Genomic DNA, 15,797 nt, shown 5'->3' with positions numbered 1-15,797 from the left:
TTGGGGGAAGGAGAGGCTGAAAAGGAAGGCTGGGCCAGGGCTTGAAGGGCCTCAAATATTATGTATGAAGTTCAAACTTCATCCTGGACACGATGGAGAATTACTTGAATTTTTTAAAGCGGGGGCATGGTGTCACCAAAATACGTGTTTGCCTTTTAGAGTGGCCACTCTAGCAACCTGTGTGCGGCACGACGGGAGCAAACTTCCTTCCCTCTTCCTCCCCCTCCCTCCTTCCTCCCACTCCTTTCCTTTCCTCGGCAAATATTTACTCAACACCCACGCCGTGTGAAGTACTGCACCAGGCGCTGAGAATCCAGCCCTGGAGGAGACAGTGTCCCTGAGCCTGTGTGCCATTAAGAGACCAAAAGAGAAAGCAGGGGACTGGTTTAGGGGCTGGTGGAGGGATGCCAAGGAGAGGGATGGGGTTACGAGATATGTGGAGGAGGGAAGAATAGATCATTAGTAGACTGTTCTGGCGACAGGGAGAGAGATGGGCTGGAGACGCTGCTCACTAGCCCAGCTGTTCTGAAAGCTTGGCCCTGGGAACCCGTTAGAAAGGCAGCTTCTCCGGCCGCACCCAGACCCATCGCCTCAGAAACTCTGGGGAGGGGCCAGCGGTCTGTGCTCCCACAGGGCCTCCAGGCGACGCCCCTCAGGTCTGAGGAGACATACACAGAGGTGGGGGGTGCTCTTTAGGGACAAGAGGAGGCAGTGATGAGTCCATGGGACCTGTGGCGCGTTTCCAAGGGAAAATGTCTAGGATGCAGCTGGTTTTAAAGGCCTGGGGCTCAGGAAAGATCTGGGATGCAGATAAAGGGGCAGGGGACAGGGGCCTGGATGGGGAAACCTTGAGAGGCTGAGGTGGTCCAGAGAGAGGATGGGAGGAGGAGAGCCCTGAGTCCCTGGGAGGAAGGGGTCCAGAGCAGAGGAGGTGAGGAGTGAAGACAGTCTGAGAGCTGGGAGAGGCAGGTGGGGCAGGTGGTTTTAAACGGCCTGTGTCCCTACGAGTGGCCTCTGTTTTCAGCGTAGAGGTGGAAGCGAGGCTTTGCCTGGGAAAGAGGAAGCAGTGGCACAAGCAGCGGCTTGGGGAGAACGGCCTGAAGGGACTCAGAGTGGCTCCTGGCTGTTTCCTAAGTGGGAGGAAAGGAAGCCTTGGCCCCGGAAAGCTGTCCTCCTAAGGCCTGCTTCGAATGCCCCCTTTGGGGACTCTATCTGACAAAGGGGGATGGAGGGCCCGGGGACCAGGTCACTGCTTCACCTGGAGGCAGGCGTGGTGAGCAGTCAGGGAAAAGGCAGACCGAGGGCTCCGTCCTCGCACGCCCCCTGCAGGCAGAGGTCCGGGTGTGCACCACGCACAGACCAGGGCCAGGTTCAGCCCCTGGGCAGCTGCAGAAGGGATACATCTCTGGGCCCCTGGATGATGGACCAGGCTGAGCCCTGAGATGGTGCAGAAAGGGCGAGGGAGAGGCAGGCAGCCAGGCCTCTTGCCAGACGTGGGCCAGTAAATCTGGAGCCAGTTCTAGGAAAACCTGCCCGTCAGAATCCAGTGCGGGACCAGGAGAGCTGGCCCGGGGTGGGCACTGCGAGGGCAGGGGGTGTGGAAGGAGCGTGCTGGGCTGGAGCCTGACGGACGTGGGTCTAAATCCGGGTTCTGTCACTACCTTGCTGGGGAACTTGAACAAGCCACTTCACATTCCCTGGCCCTCCAGTTTCCAGCTGTAAAGCAAGAATATTAAAATGATTTGTTCTGACCACTAAATGAGATCATGCATCCTTAGGATAACCTTATATAATAAAAGGGTGATATTCAAATAGACGGATTGGTGGAACAACTGGTCGCCATGATGCATACTGATCACCAGGGGGCAGATGTTCAACTCAGGAACTTTCCCTTGGTGGTCAGTGTGCTCCAGCAGGGGGAGCTCCGCTCAGACAGTGGCTGGACTATGGCTGGCAAGTGCAGCGGAAGTGACAGGAGTTTCTCTTGCCTCCACTGCAGTGCTAAGGGTGTCCAACTGACCAATTAAGTCATCAGTTGGACATCCCTCAAGGGCTCCCGGGCTGCAATGGGGCGCAGGCCTGGCTGAGAGACCCCCCACCCCCAAGTGCACAAATGTGCACCGGGCCTCTAGTATCTAGTACAAATCAAGGACTCAGAACACAGTAGTTATTATGATGTTATTAATAGCCAGCCTATACTATATTCATACTGTAGATTTCCATTTGCAAAGCTCTTTCTCCTCCCTTAGCCTCATAGTGTCTCTGTCTGTGGGAGTAAGGCAGGGGTCCCATTTTAAAAAATATTTTTTAAAACTTTACTATTAGAACAGTTTTAGATTCACAACAAAATGGAGCAGAAGGTAAAGAGATTTTCGGAATGCCCTCTGCCCCGCTCACACAGAGCCTCCCCCATCAGCAGCAGCCTCACTGGAGTGGGACATTTGCTGCCACTGATGACCCCACGTGGCAGGCGCCTTCATGAGGCCCACGGAGGGGAAGTGGCTCTGCCCCAGGTCACGTGGCTACACCATGGCGGGCCGGGCCGGGACCTGCGTGTCTCAGCCCTTTTGTTAGTGCTTCCAGAGAGCGGAACCACGTCTTGTTCACCACAGCATCCCTCCTGCCAGGCGCTCCTCAATGTTTGCTGAATGAGTGCGTGAGCGTGTAAGTGTGTGAATGAGTGTGTGCGTAGGGGACGAGTGAGAGGAGATGGAACCAAGCGATGCCTTGTGGCCGTGGAGCTCCATGGCCACCTCGTGCCCTGGCCATCCTGGGGGCCACCCGCCTGAGACTGGCCGTCTGAGCACCATTGTTTCCCCAGGAGAACAGTCTCAAGTCCGGGAAGGGGGCAGCTGCCATGATCCCAGGCCCACAGACGGTGGCCACGGAAATCCGTTCTCTTTCTCCGGTAAGTGGGCGAGGCCAGCTCAGGCGAGGGGGCCCCGTGCTGAGTGTGTGGACGGGGTCCGCAGGCGGCCGGCGGCAGGCGTGGCGTGGAGCTCAGAGGGCGCGCCTCTCGGATGCGGCACCAGGAAACGGCATCCTGTCAGAGGCCCACAGCTTCCCTGGCGCCCACCGTTCCTCCCCCACCCCAAGCAGGGCGTTGGCAGCGTGGGGGTGAAATGGCGCCTCCCTCTGGAGCCTGTGGTGTGGTAGCTCTTTTGCATCTGCTCTCCTTACTGACCAGGAGGAGCGATGAATGGATTGGGAGTCCAGAGGCTTGACTTCTGGACCTGGCTCGGTCGGTGACTGCCCCGTGAGCCGCGTCTGTCCCTGTGAGGTCTCCTGCCACTCCTGTGTTCTCCAGACCTGTCACTCACGTCATCCCGCCCACGAGAGAACACGCTCCCGGCTCTGGCAGGGCGGGGGGATTGAGAGGGAGCTCTGTTTCCACCTTGGATCCCTCTGCTCATTCTTCTAAGATGCCAGGATTCTTAAATTCCAGGGGCTTGTGAGAATTCTGGGCCTTAGGAATCTCGGGTTCTAGGAATCTCAGATTCCAGGCTCTGAGAACTTTGTGGGTCTGGCACTCGGAAGAGTCCAGGATTGCTGAATTCTTAGATCCAGTGGCTCGTAGCACCTTGGCTTCCCAACCCACCTTCATGGGACCCCTCCCCACCTTGTCCCTCGGTGTACCCTGCCCGCTTCCACCCGCCACGGCCAGCATCCTCACCTGACCCCGGGCGGGGGGTGGTTGTGTTCCGCAGATCACCGGGAAAGATGTCCTCACCAGCACCTACGGCGCCACCGCGGAAACCCTCTCCACCTCCACCACCACCCATGTCACTAAAGTGAGTAGCCGCAGGCGCCACACGGCCCGGCCCGGCTGTGGGGCTTGGGAAGGTCACTGCCGTCCTAACGTGGACAGAGATGACCCGCGGTGTTCCCAGCTTCAGGAGCGCTGTGCGCTTGGTCTGTGTTACGGTCTGTCCTGAGCATGGACCTGCTCTTCCCCATTGACAGCCAGGCTTGGGGGATGAGACCATCTCCTTGGAAGTCCTTGTGGGCCCTAGCGTTTGCATCTTATAGACCTCAAGTGCTGGAGGGATGTAGAGGGGGCGATAGAAGGAAGGCTCCAAGAGCGAGAAGGATCTTCGGGGGGAAGGGGGTTTGCGCAGGGTCTTGGAAGGCAGGGGAAGACCTGTGAGGGAGGAGAAGAGAGCGGCAGGCGTTCCACGCAGTGCAGAAGATGGGAGCAGAAACTGTTTGCTTACTCGCTCACTGAGCAGATTTTACTCCGTGAAGGGCTGGTGGAGGGGCCGTAAGCAGTGCATGTTGTGGGACACAGGAGCAGTGCTCTCTGGTAGCAAGAAGCAGCATAACTGTGAGAAATCGGATTGGGCTGGGGCCAGAGGAAGCAGCATGGAGACAAACAAGACAAATTCGAAGACAAATGTGGCGATGGAGGGCCCGCGTCTGAGAGCCATTGGAAAGCTATTAACGTTTCTTAACTGGGGAGTGAGCCAGTGAGAAGGGGTTTAAGGAGGAGATTAGATCCACCAGGATGTGCAGGGTGGTGGGCGAAAGAAGAGAGTGAGTGAATGAGAGACTAGGGGCGGAGGGCCTGGACCAGGGTGGGAGCCAGAGTGGGAGAAGGAAGAGGAATGGCCAAGAAGGGAGGCATTCCTGAGGCATCAGCCATGACTCAGCCAATGAAGACAGAGGGCTGAAAACCGGCTGGCATGTTTATGACTGAGTGGTCGGAAGGAAGCAGGAGGGATGCCAGGCCAGGGATGGAGGCCTGAAGGAGAGATGCCAGGGAGCCAGGCTGAGGTGCAGGGTCTGCTGAGCTACCTGAGAAGTCTGACAGGTGGCACTGGCCCTGTACACACTGCCTCAGCCCTGCTCCAGGGAGCTGGGTAAGTGCCTCCCTCTCGCTGGCAGGGTTTGCGAGACAGGCCCTGAGGAAGCAGGCAGGCCAGTGGGAAATAGTGGAGCAGAAGCCACACACCCTCCTCTGTAGGACTCCGCACCTCTGCACAGTCCCCAGAAAGCACCCACCCTCACCAGAAGCGTTAGTAAGCAATACTAATGTCACTGGAAGCTTTACTGGAAGGTTCTCGACCACACACCCCACCGAATACGGCTCAGAAAACTTTTTCCCAAAGTCCCTCCTGGCCCTGCCAACTGGGATCCCCGCCCCCCTACACACACACACACACACACACACACACACACACCTTCTTTCTGTCCACTTCTCACTCCAGCCAGAACTTCTCTCAGCCACCACCCTCCTTGAATATGCCAAGCAATTTTACTTCTAAACTTAGGCCCACACTTGCCCCTTCAGAAAACAGTGGTGGTTACCAGTATCATCAACGAAATTTCTCTTGTACTGTGGTTTGAAGTCATTTAAGGTAGAACCTTGTCACCATTCACATTTCATTCATGTGTCCATTCAACAAACTTGCATTTAGCACCTGTCCTGGTCAGGCTGAACAGAGGGCCGGGGAGGAGGGGATTCGGAGATGAACCAAAGACACCCCGGTCCCCGAGAGTTCCAGCCCGGTGAGCGAGACCAGGTCCCGCACAAAAGGTCGGCAAAGGGCAGAGGCCCAGGACCATGAGAGAGAGGAATCTGGTGTTCGGGGAGCACTGAGGCAGGAAGGTGGAAGGATTGCCAACCAGGGTCAGGGAGAGCATTTCATCTGGGCTCGGGAGGCCTAGAGGGGACTGTTCGGTGGTTGAGGGGAGTGGTGGCCACCAGGCCAGATCTGCAGTCTGAAGTCCCACAACCAGAAGAGGAAAAACTCTGAGGGAGCCAGGAGAGGTGACTATTGGTTCCAGCCATGCCCTCAAGGGGTACTTGGGACAGGTCCCCTGTCACAGCTGCTGGTCCAGCAGGACCAAGGCTGACCTCGCCTCCCTCTCCCCCTGCAGACTGTGAAAGGAGGGTTTTCCGAGACGAGGATCGAGAAGCGGATCATTATTACTGGGGACGAAGATGTTGATCAAGACCAGGTATGGGATTGAGGAACGTTACTCCCAGTGGCACTGCCAAGTCCCCAGTCCCCTCCATATTGGGTCACACATGGGTGGCTGCGCGAGTGGGCTGAGAAGATGTACACTTTCTGCCCCTCCTACCTAGACAAGGGGCCCCCGAGGGAAGGGCACTGAGTGGGATTCGGGAGGAGCCAGAAGACTCGGGCTCTGGTCTCTTCCTTTCATTCTTTGACCACTGCCTCTCCCTGGGCCTCCTATGCCGCAAGCTGTGCACTAGGCAGCTTGTTGGTCTCCACAGTCTCTTGTATTCTACATTCTACGGCTCCTCACTTTGCTGTTCTTTTCCACCAGGCCCTGGCTCTGGCCATCAAGGAGGCCAAACTTCAGCATCCTGACATGCTGGTAACCAAAGCCGTCGTATACAGAGAAACAGACCCATCCCCGGAGGAGCGGGACAAGAAGTCACAGGTGAGGCTCAGGAGGCTCAGCGGCGGTGAGAGGGAGGAGGGAGCGGTGGCAAGGTCCTCGGAGTGTGGTTTCCATCAGAGAACCTGCCCTGTGGCTTGGTCCCTGTCACAACTCTGAACCCCCCCACCCACCAGACATCATGAGTCACAGTGGGGAAGAAGCCTGGTTCCTTGGTTCTTTGGGGTTGAAGGCCCTAGACCCGGAAAAGTAAATCAGAAGTGGTAAGAAAAGGGGAGACAGGATTGTCCGTGGGGGCTGAGGTGGGACATGTGCTGTAGTTAGCACCGTGCCTGGCACATACAATAAGTGCTCGATAGACGTTAATTAGGACTATTATTACTATTAACTCACAGTAGGCTAACAAAATGCCGCTCATTTGGACTCTGCAATAATCCAGGAAGAATAAATTATAAATGGTATGCTTTAGGTGTCCCTGGTACTTTGAAAGACATTCCATGAGGCCAGAATCCTGTTTACCTCTTATTAGTCGATGAACAAATTTAAAATACAGCCTGCCCCTGTAAGACAAAACCCCCCAGGGAGCAGCAGAATGAGCAGAAGGGACCAGCCAGGCTTTGCAGCAGAAACACCTGTCTAGCAGTGTGCCCAGATGGACCTCCCTGGGCCTCAGTTTCCTCATCTACAAACGGAGCGAATCTCTAACGTGGAGCTGCTGTAATAATTAAACAACACCGGTGACGCTTAGTTTGAGCGGCTACCACAGGATGCCACAGACACTGGGTGGCTTAAACAACACCCATTTATTTCTCACAGTTATAGGAGCTGGAAAGTTCAAGATCAAGGTGTTGGCCAGCTCAGTTCCTGGGGAGAGCCCACCTTCTGGTTGGCAGACAACTGTCTTCTCAAAACTAGGTAACAGGTCACCTATCTTCTTGCCTTTTTTTCACTCACAAACTGTCAAGGGCTAACAACATCATATAAAAGCGATCCTTCTCTTCTTTCCCAAGATGGAAAAACTGAGGCCCAGGGTCAGGGACTTAGTAAGATGATTGGAACCCAAAACCCCTGCTTCGGAACAGGTCCATTTGGGACAGGTCCAGGGCTGAGAGCAAAGATAATCTCTATCTCGTCTCTTCTCACAAGGCCACCAATGTCATTGATGAGGACTTCACCCTCATGACCTCAGGCCCCGCCTCCAAGCGCCACCTCCTTGAGGATTAGGGCTTCCACATGTGAATTGGGGGCAGCACACCAGGGCGGAGTCTCACAGGCAGAAGGTGTGTGGCAGTGTGAACCTACTTTCTTGTTCCTTGAGGTTTTGCCATGTTTAGGGATGAGAGTCCTGAGTAAGTCAGACCTCAGCCCAGGGCCCTGGGTTTCCACCTGGGTTTCCATCTTGTTGGCCTTTATCTTCTTTCCCCAAATCCTCCAGGGACATCTCTCTGCTCTATTCTACGCTGCCTCTTTCTGGAAGTTCTTCCTTCTTAAAGTTCTTGCTGTGAGCGTGGAAAGCACGCTTAACTCACACAGTCTTCTCTTCTCTGCAACCTCGTAGGCCAGATGTGTGACTTCTGCTCCATTATCTCCCCCTGGCCTGCCTCCTTCCTCAGGGCCTGTCTCACACACACTGCCAGCGAGAGGGAGGCACTCACCCCGCTCCCTAGAGCTTTCTTACCTACAACATTTTAAGTAAATGGGGAAAACATAATTGACCTGTTGCAAAGCAGGAGCTTTGGGTTCTAACCAGCTTGCTAAGTCATTGAACCTGGACCTTGGATTTGCCATCTTGGGAAAGAAGAGAAGGATTGAATTTTTATGACTTTGTTAGCACTTGACCATTTGTGAGTGGAAAAAAAAAAGTCAAGAATGACATGCCACCTGTTGCATAGTTTTGGGTAGTTGCTATGTGCAAGGCATTTTGCTGGGCATTGGAAAGACAACAATAAGTAAGTGACAGTCCTCGCCCTCAAGATCAGAATGGCATGTGGTTACATTAACAACAGCAATACTAATAACAAGAACAGCCTGTATTTAATTGAGCACTTGCTCTAGTCTGACCCTTGTTTTGAATTCTATTTATAACTAAGGCAGTCATAGGCAGAGCCCATTTTACAGAGGAGGCAACTGAGGCCTGAAGAGGCTAAGAAACTTGTGCAGAGCTTCAGGGCTGTAGAGTGGGATTTGAACCGGGATCCAGGATTGCAGAGCCCATGGCCTTCACCACTAAGTTTTGGAGTCAAACCTAAGTTGGGATCCCAGGCTCCCGTTTCATTATTTAAACACTTGCTCTTTGGGGTTTAGTCCCAGGGCACAGCAGGCCCAAGGAGAACAGACAGGAAAAACAAACAAAAGAAGAGCATGTCATCACGACTGACTATTTCTTAGAACTGAGAGGTGATAGGAGGGAAAGTGAACCGAGTGTGATATTAGCCTCTCAGTGTCACAGGAACCTTGGACAGATGTCCAGGCCAAAGGGAAAGATACCACTTCCCTGGAAACAAACAAGCAAGCATACATGGGCCTTGGAGTCTGACAGATGTGGGTTCAGTTCTCAGCTGCTACTCGCAAGCGACCTGGCCTTAAACAAGTCTCTCTGTCTTCCTGAGCCATAACATAGGGCCCACGGTACAGGCTCGCTAAAAAACGATCTTGCCATGTATTTGAAGATGGGTGACAAAAGGTTACTAACTTTTCTTATCCTCCTCCTTCCTTTGTGTTCCCCCCGCCCCCCCAACAACTCTGGCTCCAGGAATCCTGACCTCTGTGAAGAGATGCTGGCGTTTCTGGTCCAACCCAAGCCAGAGAACCGTTAAGAAGGGGCCTTCGTTCTGGATTCTCCGAGTCAACACCGACGTCCCAGCCGCGACGTACTGTCACTGATGAGATACTGGGAAAGGAAGAGCATATATATATATATACACAGATATATATAGATATAGATATATATACAGGAAACACTGCATCCTTGCACTGCTTCTGGGGCTGGCCGCCCAGTCGGCCAACAGCAACAGCCAACATCTGAACACCTACATTTCCTTTGCAGACAAATTGAAGAATTGCTGGGATTTTTCAGGAAAAAATAAAATTATAATGCCAATAATCCCTCGCTATCCCCTTTGAGGGCCTGCGGAGCGACGCGAGAGCGAGCAGCCCAGGACGACTGCAGGAGCGCCGCACCGGCTGCAGCTGCCCGGCGGACGGACGCCCCGCGTGTGCTCCCGCGTCTGCTGCCCGTGCGCGCGCGAAGGAAAGCCCTTTGGCAGCAAAGCGAGACCAGTCGAAGCAGCAAGACACACGTTGAGAAAGAAAAGACATCCCCCAACTGGAAAGGAGGAGGAGGAGGAGGAGGAGGAACACTGGATTATTCTTTGATGGGTCTTGACACTGGGCTGCGAAATCCACCTTCCTTTCTCCCGCCTCCCCTCTCCCTCACAAGTCTTGTCGTCATTTTCTGTCTCGACTCCCTCCTCCCAGCCCTGCACCCTTGCCCTCTGTGTCCGGGTCCCGCCGAGGGCCACTGCAGGTGACTCCTTTGAAACAAGGGGAAGGGAAAGGGAGCAGGGACGGAAAACCACGCGCAGGAAGGGAAGTAGACGTGGTATGTGTATGGTTCTCATGACGAAGGTGCAGCTCGTAGGAGATTTGTATGGATGTGCTTTTAAGTTATGTATATTACATATAACGGGAAACAAATATTAAAATAAACAGTGCTGGTAAGTATGAAGCTGACAGTTTAAAATTACAATTACCTGACTGTGATTGATGTATATCCCAAGGTTCCTAGGTCTCACTGAACCGGCCCAGCCCAGGAGCCCGGGACTCTGGCTGTGGGCTGCTCACCGGAGGAGCTGACGGTTCAGTGTAGTAATTCAGTGTGTGATGTTTGTCATTGGTTGGTTGGTGGGGAGGGGAGGGGTCCCCAGATGGAGAAGCGGGGGGGTTTGGCAAGAAGGAAGCAACACAGCTGTGGTCCAAGATGCCTTCTTTCCCGGGCGGTAGCAACCAGGGCCTGGTCCACGCTCAGATGTGGGGCCCAGAGTGAGGATTTTGCTGCGATCCCCGGTTCAGTCCCCCTACCTCCTGAAGGGGGCTTGCCTCTGTTTTCAGCCCTCTGTTGTTGTGGGGTTTTGTCTGGGTTTTTTTTGCCACTTGTCTTGCCTTTCCCTGACCAAATCCTGATCGCTCACCCCCATCCCAGGGTGCGTGATGCCCTTGGCCACGGCAGAGGATGGCAGCTTTGTCCGGCTGCCTGGAAAGTCCCAGCCCGGTCTCTTCTTCTGCCACTCCTGTTCTCTGAGTCATTCTCCTCTGCCCGGGCTGAAGCAGCCGTGGGAGCGGCCCCCAACAGCGTAGGCCCTGATAGGTCAAAGCTGAGGATGGAAGGCGGTGCTGCTCCCAGTCTCCATCCACGTGTGCGACCCTGGCCTCGAGCCCTCCCCTTCAGTCAGCATCGGAGCACCCTGCCTGTGCCCTCGGAGACCCAGGAATTTCCTCAAGACCACAGAAGCCCTTGGAGAAAACCCACCAAAAGCCCGGCATTGACTGACACGCAGGCGCATTCCCAGGCTCTCCTGGCACAAGCTGGCCCCCTGAACTCAATGAGTCCCCTTCTGAGGGAGCGTGTCCCACTGCACTTTAATTTATCAGCCCCATCTCACCTCCCCGGTCCTGTTTCTAAAGCCGTTGATAAACTCACTCAAGAAATATACATTGAGTAACACTTGTGCCCGGCACTATTCTTGGACTGAGAGAACTCGGGGCACATGGAGGCACCTGAGAAGCCCTCTAAGCGAGCCTTACCTTTCTAACCAGGCTGTCTCTCTGAGAGCATTTCTGCATTCTCTCCAATTATTGGACGTGGCCTGTGGATCCCCTCCAAAGAGCCCAGGCTTGTTTGTCAGTTACCCCAAGGATAAATATGCTTAGCTGCTGAGCTGGTGCTGACCTGGGACAGAGCAGGAAAGAGGCATGGTGTGCCGCTGTGGACACACATGGATGGAGGGAGCGCAGAGAGCCCTGAGCCTGGGCATCGCAGGGCGGAATCAGCCACACACACCCCGGAGCAGGCCGGGGGCTGCGCCAGCTCCCCCTGAGTGCGACAGCACACTGGGCGTGCACCACGCTTCTCTTCATCCCCGATGAAATCCTTACAGCCTGGGAGCCCCCCCTCGTTCTGGGCCAAAAGCTGGTGTAGCTCCACCCTCTCTGGCTCACCCAGAATTTGGCTCAGAAACCCCGTCTTTGCCCCAACCAGGCGTCCCACACACACTCTTCAGAGGGAGAATGCTTTTTTTCTGGGTCTACACCTGCCTACAGACCCTGGGGGTGTGGCTTCAGTGCGGGGATGAAGTGCCCAGGCTTAGCTCATGGGCCCGCTGGGCTTCGTGGCGATCTCTACCCCACCAAGGCTCTGACCTTCCTTCCAGGAGAGTCCGTCAGCCATCTGGGCGGAGGCAGCTGCAAAGCTTAAATCTAGGGCACTGGTTCCTCCCCATCCTCTTCACAAAGAATATTGAGGTTTGTCTTGTCTGTCATCAACCTACTTTTCCTTTTTTCTTCTTTTATATTTCTCATTCTTCCTGTGCTGCCTCTCCACCCAAGAGACCATGTGGCGCAGTGGAGAAAGTCCCCTGGCTCAGCGCCTAGCTCACCGTATGCCATCGGGCTAGTCCTGGGCTCTCCTTGGGGCCTCAGTTGCCATCGCACTTGTGAAATGGCTTGGATAAACCAGATGCTCTCCGGGGTCTGTTTTCTGCCCTGCCACCTTACAGACTTTCATTTTATTTTGCTTTCTCTGGATCTTTTCCATCTGAGAAGACAGGGAGTGCCAGGACCTGTTTCGGTGTTTGAATCCTGCAAGCACATTCCAAGACTGGCCTGAAACTGCATGAGCAACATCACTCTAATTTTCCCCCCAAAAGCACCTTACCAAACAACTGCAATGCTGTCCTGTTCCTTTTTACTCACCCCCCTCTCTTCTCTGGTCCCCACGCTCCCCCACCTCAGTGCTCCGTGCTGTATGCGTGTGCTCTCTGTTCTTGTATACTCAATAAAAGTGAAATAAATGTGTTTGATGCTGAACCACAAACTGCCTTGATGTTCCCTCTCCCTGACACCCCCACACACACCTCTCTCTCTCTCTCTCTCTCTCTCTCTCTCTCTCTCTCTCTCTCTCCTTACCTCCCTCTCTCTCTTCTCCTACCCCTGACTACCAGTACAAGTTGGCATTGTGAGAAGGGCTACAATTGGAGTTGAGCGATTACAACACTTCCATTTTACTGATACTTGCAGCTCTGAATGTGGTACAGGCTTTGCAATAAGGCAAAGTCCCTGCCCTCTAGGAGCTGTTAGAGACAACTCCTGAGTGATCAGCACCAGGAAGGAAATGCAGAGTGGGTCACTGAAGGAGACCACCTTATTTAAGGTCTCCTTTATAAGGCCCTGGGGGAGTTATTTTTGAGCTGAATGAAGAGAAATGTCCAGAGAGGTGAAGACCTGGGGTGAGAGCATTGTAGGCAGAAGGAAGGTAAGGATGTGGGCCCCAGGACACAGAGGGGCTTGTGTGTGGAGAGGCAGCACGGTCCCACCTCCTCTTCCTGAAAAAAGAGCAGCTGGGTCTCCCTCCAAATCCCTCCATGAAGCCTAGTGGATAATGTAGACAGCAACCCCCAACTTCAGCCTCTGCCCCCCACCTGCACACAAGCTGCCATGTTCTCATACGTAATGCCTGTCTCAAAATTAACTCTGTAAAAAAAAGTTTATTTAAAAAGGAAACTATATTCAGCAAATGGAAAGGATGTCTTCATAAAAATAAATGCAAAAATATTAAAATTCACAACGCACAATCCATGTCAAAGTTAAACTCACCCCTTGGACTACCTGACACACTACCTGGTACTAGCTCTTTTCTTTACATTCTATGAAGTGACTCTCCCCAGAACACCTTCCTTTTTTAAAAATTTATTGGCATGACATTGGTTAAGAAAATCATATAGGTTTCAAAGTGTACATTTCTGCGATACATGTTTTGTATATTGCATTATGTGCCAGACCATCTTTCTTTTTTTCTTTTTTTTTAATATATTTTATTGATTTTTTTACAGAGAGGAAGGGAGAGAGATAGAGAGCTAGAAAAGTAATTGAGAGAGAAACATCAACCAGCTGCCTCTTGCACACCCCCTACTGGGGATGTGCCCGCAACCAAGGTACATGCCCTTGACCGGAATCGAACCCGGGACCTTTCAGTCCTCAGACCGACGCTCTACCACTGAGCCAAACCGGTTTCGGCCAGACCATCTTTCTTTTTTAATTTTTTAAAAAATTATCTTTATCTTTGAAAGTAGTACAGATGTTGCTTTGCCCTCCCCCCCCCCCCCCATTAACCTCCCTCCTTCTTGTACCCTCCCCTCCCAAGCCTTTTCCACACTATTGTCTGGTACCTGGGCTATGCATATATGCATATAAATTGCCCAGTTAATCTCTCTCCCCTCACCCCAATCCCCACCTTCCCTCTAAAAATTTATCAGTCTGTTCATGGTTCTACGTCTGTGGATCTATTTTGTTCATCAGTTTATTTTGTTTATTGGATTTCACATATGAGTGAGATCATGTGATACTTATCTTTCTCTGACTGGATTATTTCGCTTAGCATAATACTCTCCAGGTCCATCCATTTGCAACAGCATGGGTAAGAGTTCTTTCTTCTTTTATTGCCACATATTATTCCATTGTGTAAATATATCACAGCTTTTTTATCCACTCATCTGCTGTTGGGCACTTGGCCTGTTTCCAAATCTTAGGTATGGAAAATTGCGCTGCTATGAACCTAGGGGTGCATATATCCTTTCTGATTGGTGTTTCAGGCTTCTTAGGATATATTCCTAGAAGCGGACTCACTGGATCAAATAGGAGTTCCATTTTTTATTTTTTGAGGAAACTCCATACTGTTTTCCACAGTGGCTGCACCAGTCTGCCAAAATCTCACAAGTGAGAACCGTTGCTAATAATATGGTGCATTTTCTAACAAATTTTCCATGTACATGTATTTTTTCCAGAGTTGAAGTTATCTTGCACATAACAATTCTAAATACTTTTTAAAACTTAAACCCTGAACATTTTCCTATAATTTTAAATACTAATACTATTTCTTCTATTTTTAAAGATAAGTCATTAAATGGTACAAAGCGCTATGCAGTGAAAGGCAGCTCTTCAGCCCTCCGCAGACTCCAGAGGCAATTGCTTCCGGGACTTTTGTGACTCCTTCCCTGAATTTTCCCAGTAGATTTCCTTTAGCTAACTGTCACTGTTGGGGTTGTGCAGTAGGACTTGGTTTGCACACACCCTGGATCTGTGTCTCCGTCTTCCATAAATACAGGATTGGCCTTTGTGTTACTTGAGAATAACCTGAGGTTGTTTCATCTACATCGGTGATTCTCAACGTGGGTCGAGTTATTTTGCCGGCCCCCCCCTCCGGGGGGAATATTTAGCAATGTCTGGAGACATTTTTAATTGTTATAACTGAGAGGTGTCATTGACATCTAGTGGGTGGAGGCCAGGGATGCTGCTAAATGTCTTATAATGCACAGGACTGCCCCTGCAACAAAGAATCATCTAGCTCCAACTGGCAATGTTACCAAGGTCGAGAAACCTGATCTGGATGGACATGTGACCCACAAAGTCTGGCTCCTGGGCCACCTACAGCTTCAGTGCCCACAATTCAGTGCCCTGCAATCTCTGAGAAGATGAGCCCAGCTGCAACAGGAAGCTCTGAGACCAGGGAGCTCTGTATCTAAGACTGGGAATAGGGAGGGGTGAGGAGGGAGCTGAGCTTCTTCATGCAGGAAATGAAACTGACACGACAGACTGAAATTGATACCCATGACTGTGACTGATAGAGGCCATCTCTGGTTAATCTTGCAGCAGCTCATTGTGATTAACCATGACTGCAGGGCCCGCTCTGGTCTGAACCACTAAGAGATGAATTTTGACTGAGACAGATTGGCATGTCCAGTGTCACTGTGGAGATGTGACAGACATGCTAAGGAGAAGCTAGAGACAAGAACAGCCCGTCAGACCTTGGTTTTCATTCTAGCTCTGCCACTCTCTTGCAGTGTATCCTCTCTGAGCCTCATTTTTCTCTTCTGTAAGCCAGGGACGCTAACGCCTGCTTACTAGGGCAATGTAAGGTTTAGAAATCATAAGTGAATGGCCTACCCTATGGATTTTGGACTTACCTAGTCAGCCCTCACAATCACATAAGCCAGTTCCTTAATACAAGCAATAAATCTCTTATTATATACATCCTTTTAATTCTGTTTTCATGGGTGGACCCTGACTAATACAACCACCCAGCATAATACTGGGCTTTCAAATAGAAGCTATTTATTAATACCAAATTGTTGTTATTAGTTAAATGCATAATATAT

At 52.1% G+C, this 15,797-nt stretch overlaps 1 protein-coding gene across 15 annotated transcripts in view; it reads left to right on the top strand.

The window, feature by feature from the left end:
* EPB41L1 (erythrocyte membrane protein band 4.1 like 1) overlaps nt 1-12,460 on the top strand; it is a 120,217-nt gene extending 107,757 nt beyond the window's left edge. For 14 of the 15 annotated variants that reach the window (XM_045574642.1, XM_045574649.1, XM_045574646.1 and 11 more), the window contains 5 exons: nt 2,822-2,908; nt 3,708-3,791; nt 5,881-5,961; nt 6,295-6,411; nt 9,122-12,460. In XM_045574642.1, coding sequence (XP_045430598.1) covers nt 2,822-2,908; nt 3,708-3,791; nt 5,881-5,961; nt 6,295-6,411; nt 9,122-9,130 — 378 coding nt within the window. In that variant the 3' untranslated portion in view covers nt 9,131-12,460. The remainder of the gene's footprint in view (nt 1-2,821; nt 2,909-3,707; nt 3,792-5,880; nt 5,962-6,294; nt 6,412-9,121) is intronic. The other variant, XM_036417798.2, reaches the window with a different exon arrangement.
* The last annotated feature ends 3,337 nt before the right edge of the window (nt 12,461-15,797 follow it).

The sequence above is a fragment of the Pipistrellus kuhlii genome, unplaced genomic scaffold (assembly GCF_014108245.1).
Source record: "Pipistrellus kuhlii isolate mPipKuh1 unplaced genomic scaffold, mPipKuh1.p scaffold_m20_p_6, whole genome shotgun sequence".
NCBI lineage: Eukaryota > Metazoa > Chordata > Mammalia > Chiroptera > Vespertilionidae > Pipistrellus > Pipistrellus kuhlii.
The sequence above is the reverse complement of the archived record's forward strand: the minus strand, read 5'-3'. Positions and strand labels throughout refer to the sequence as shown.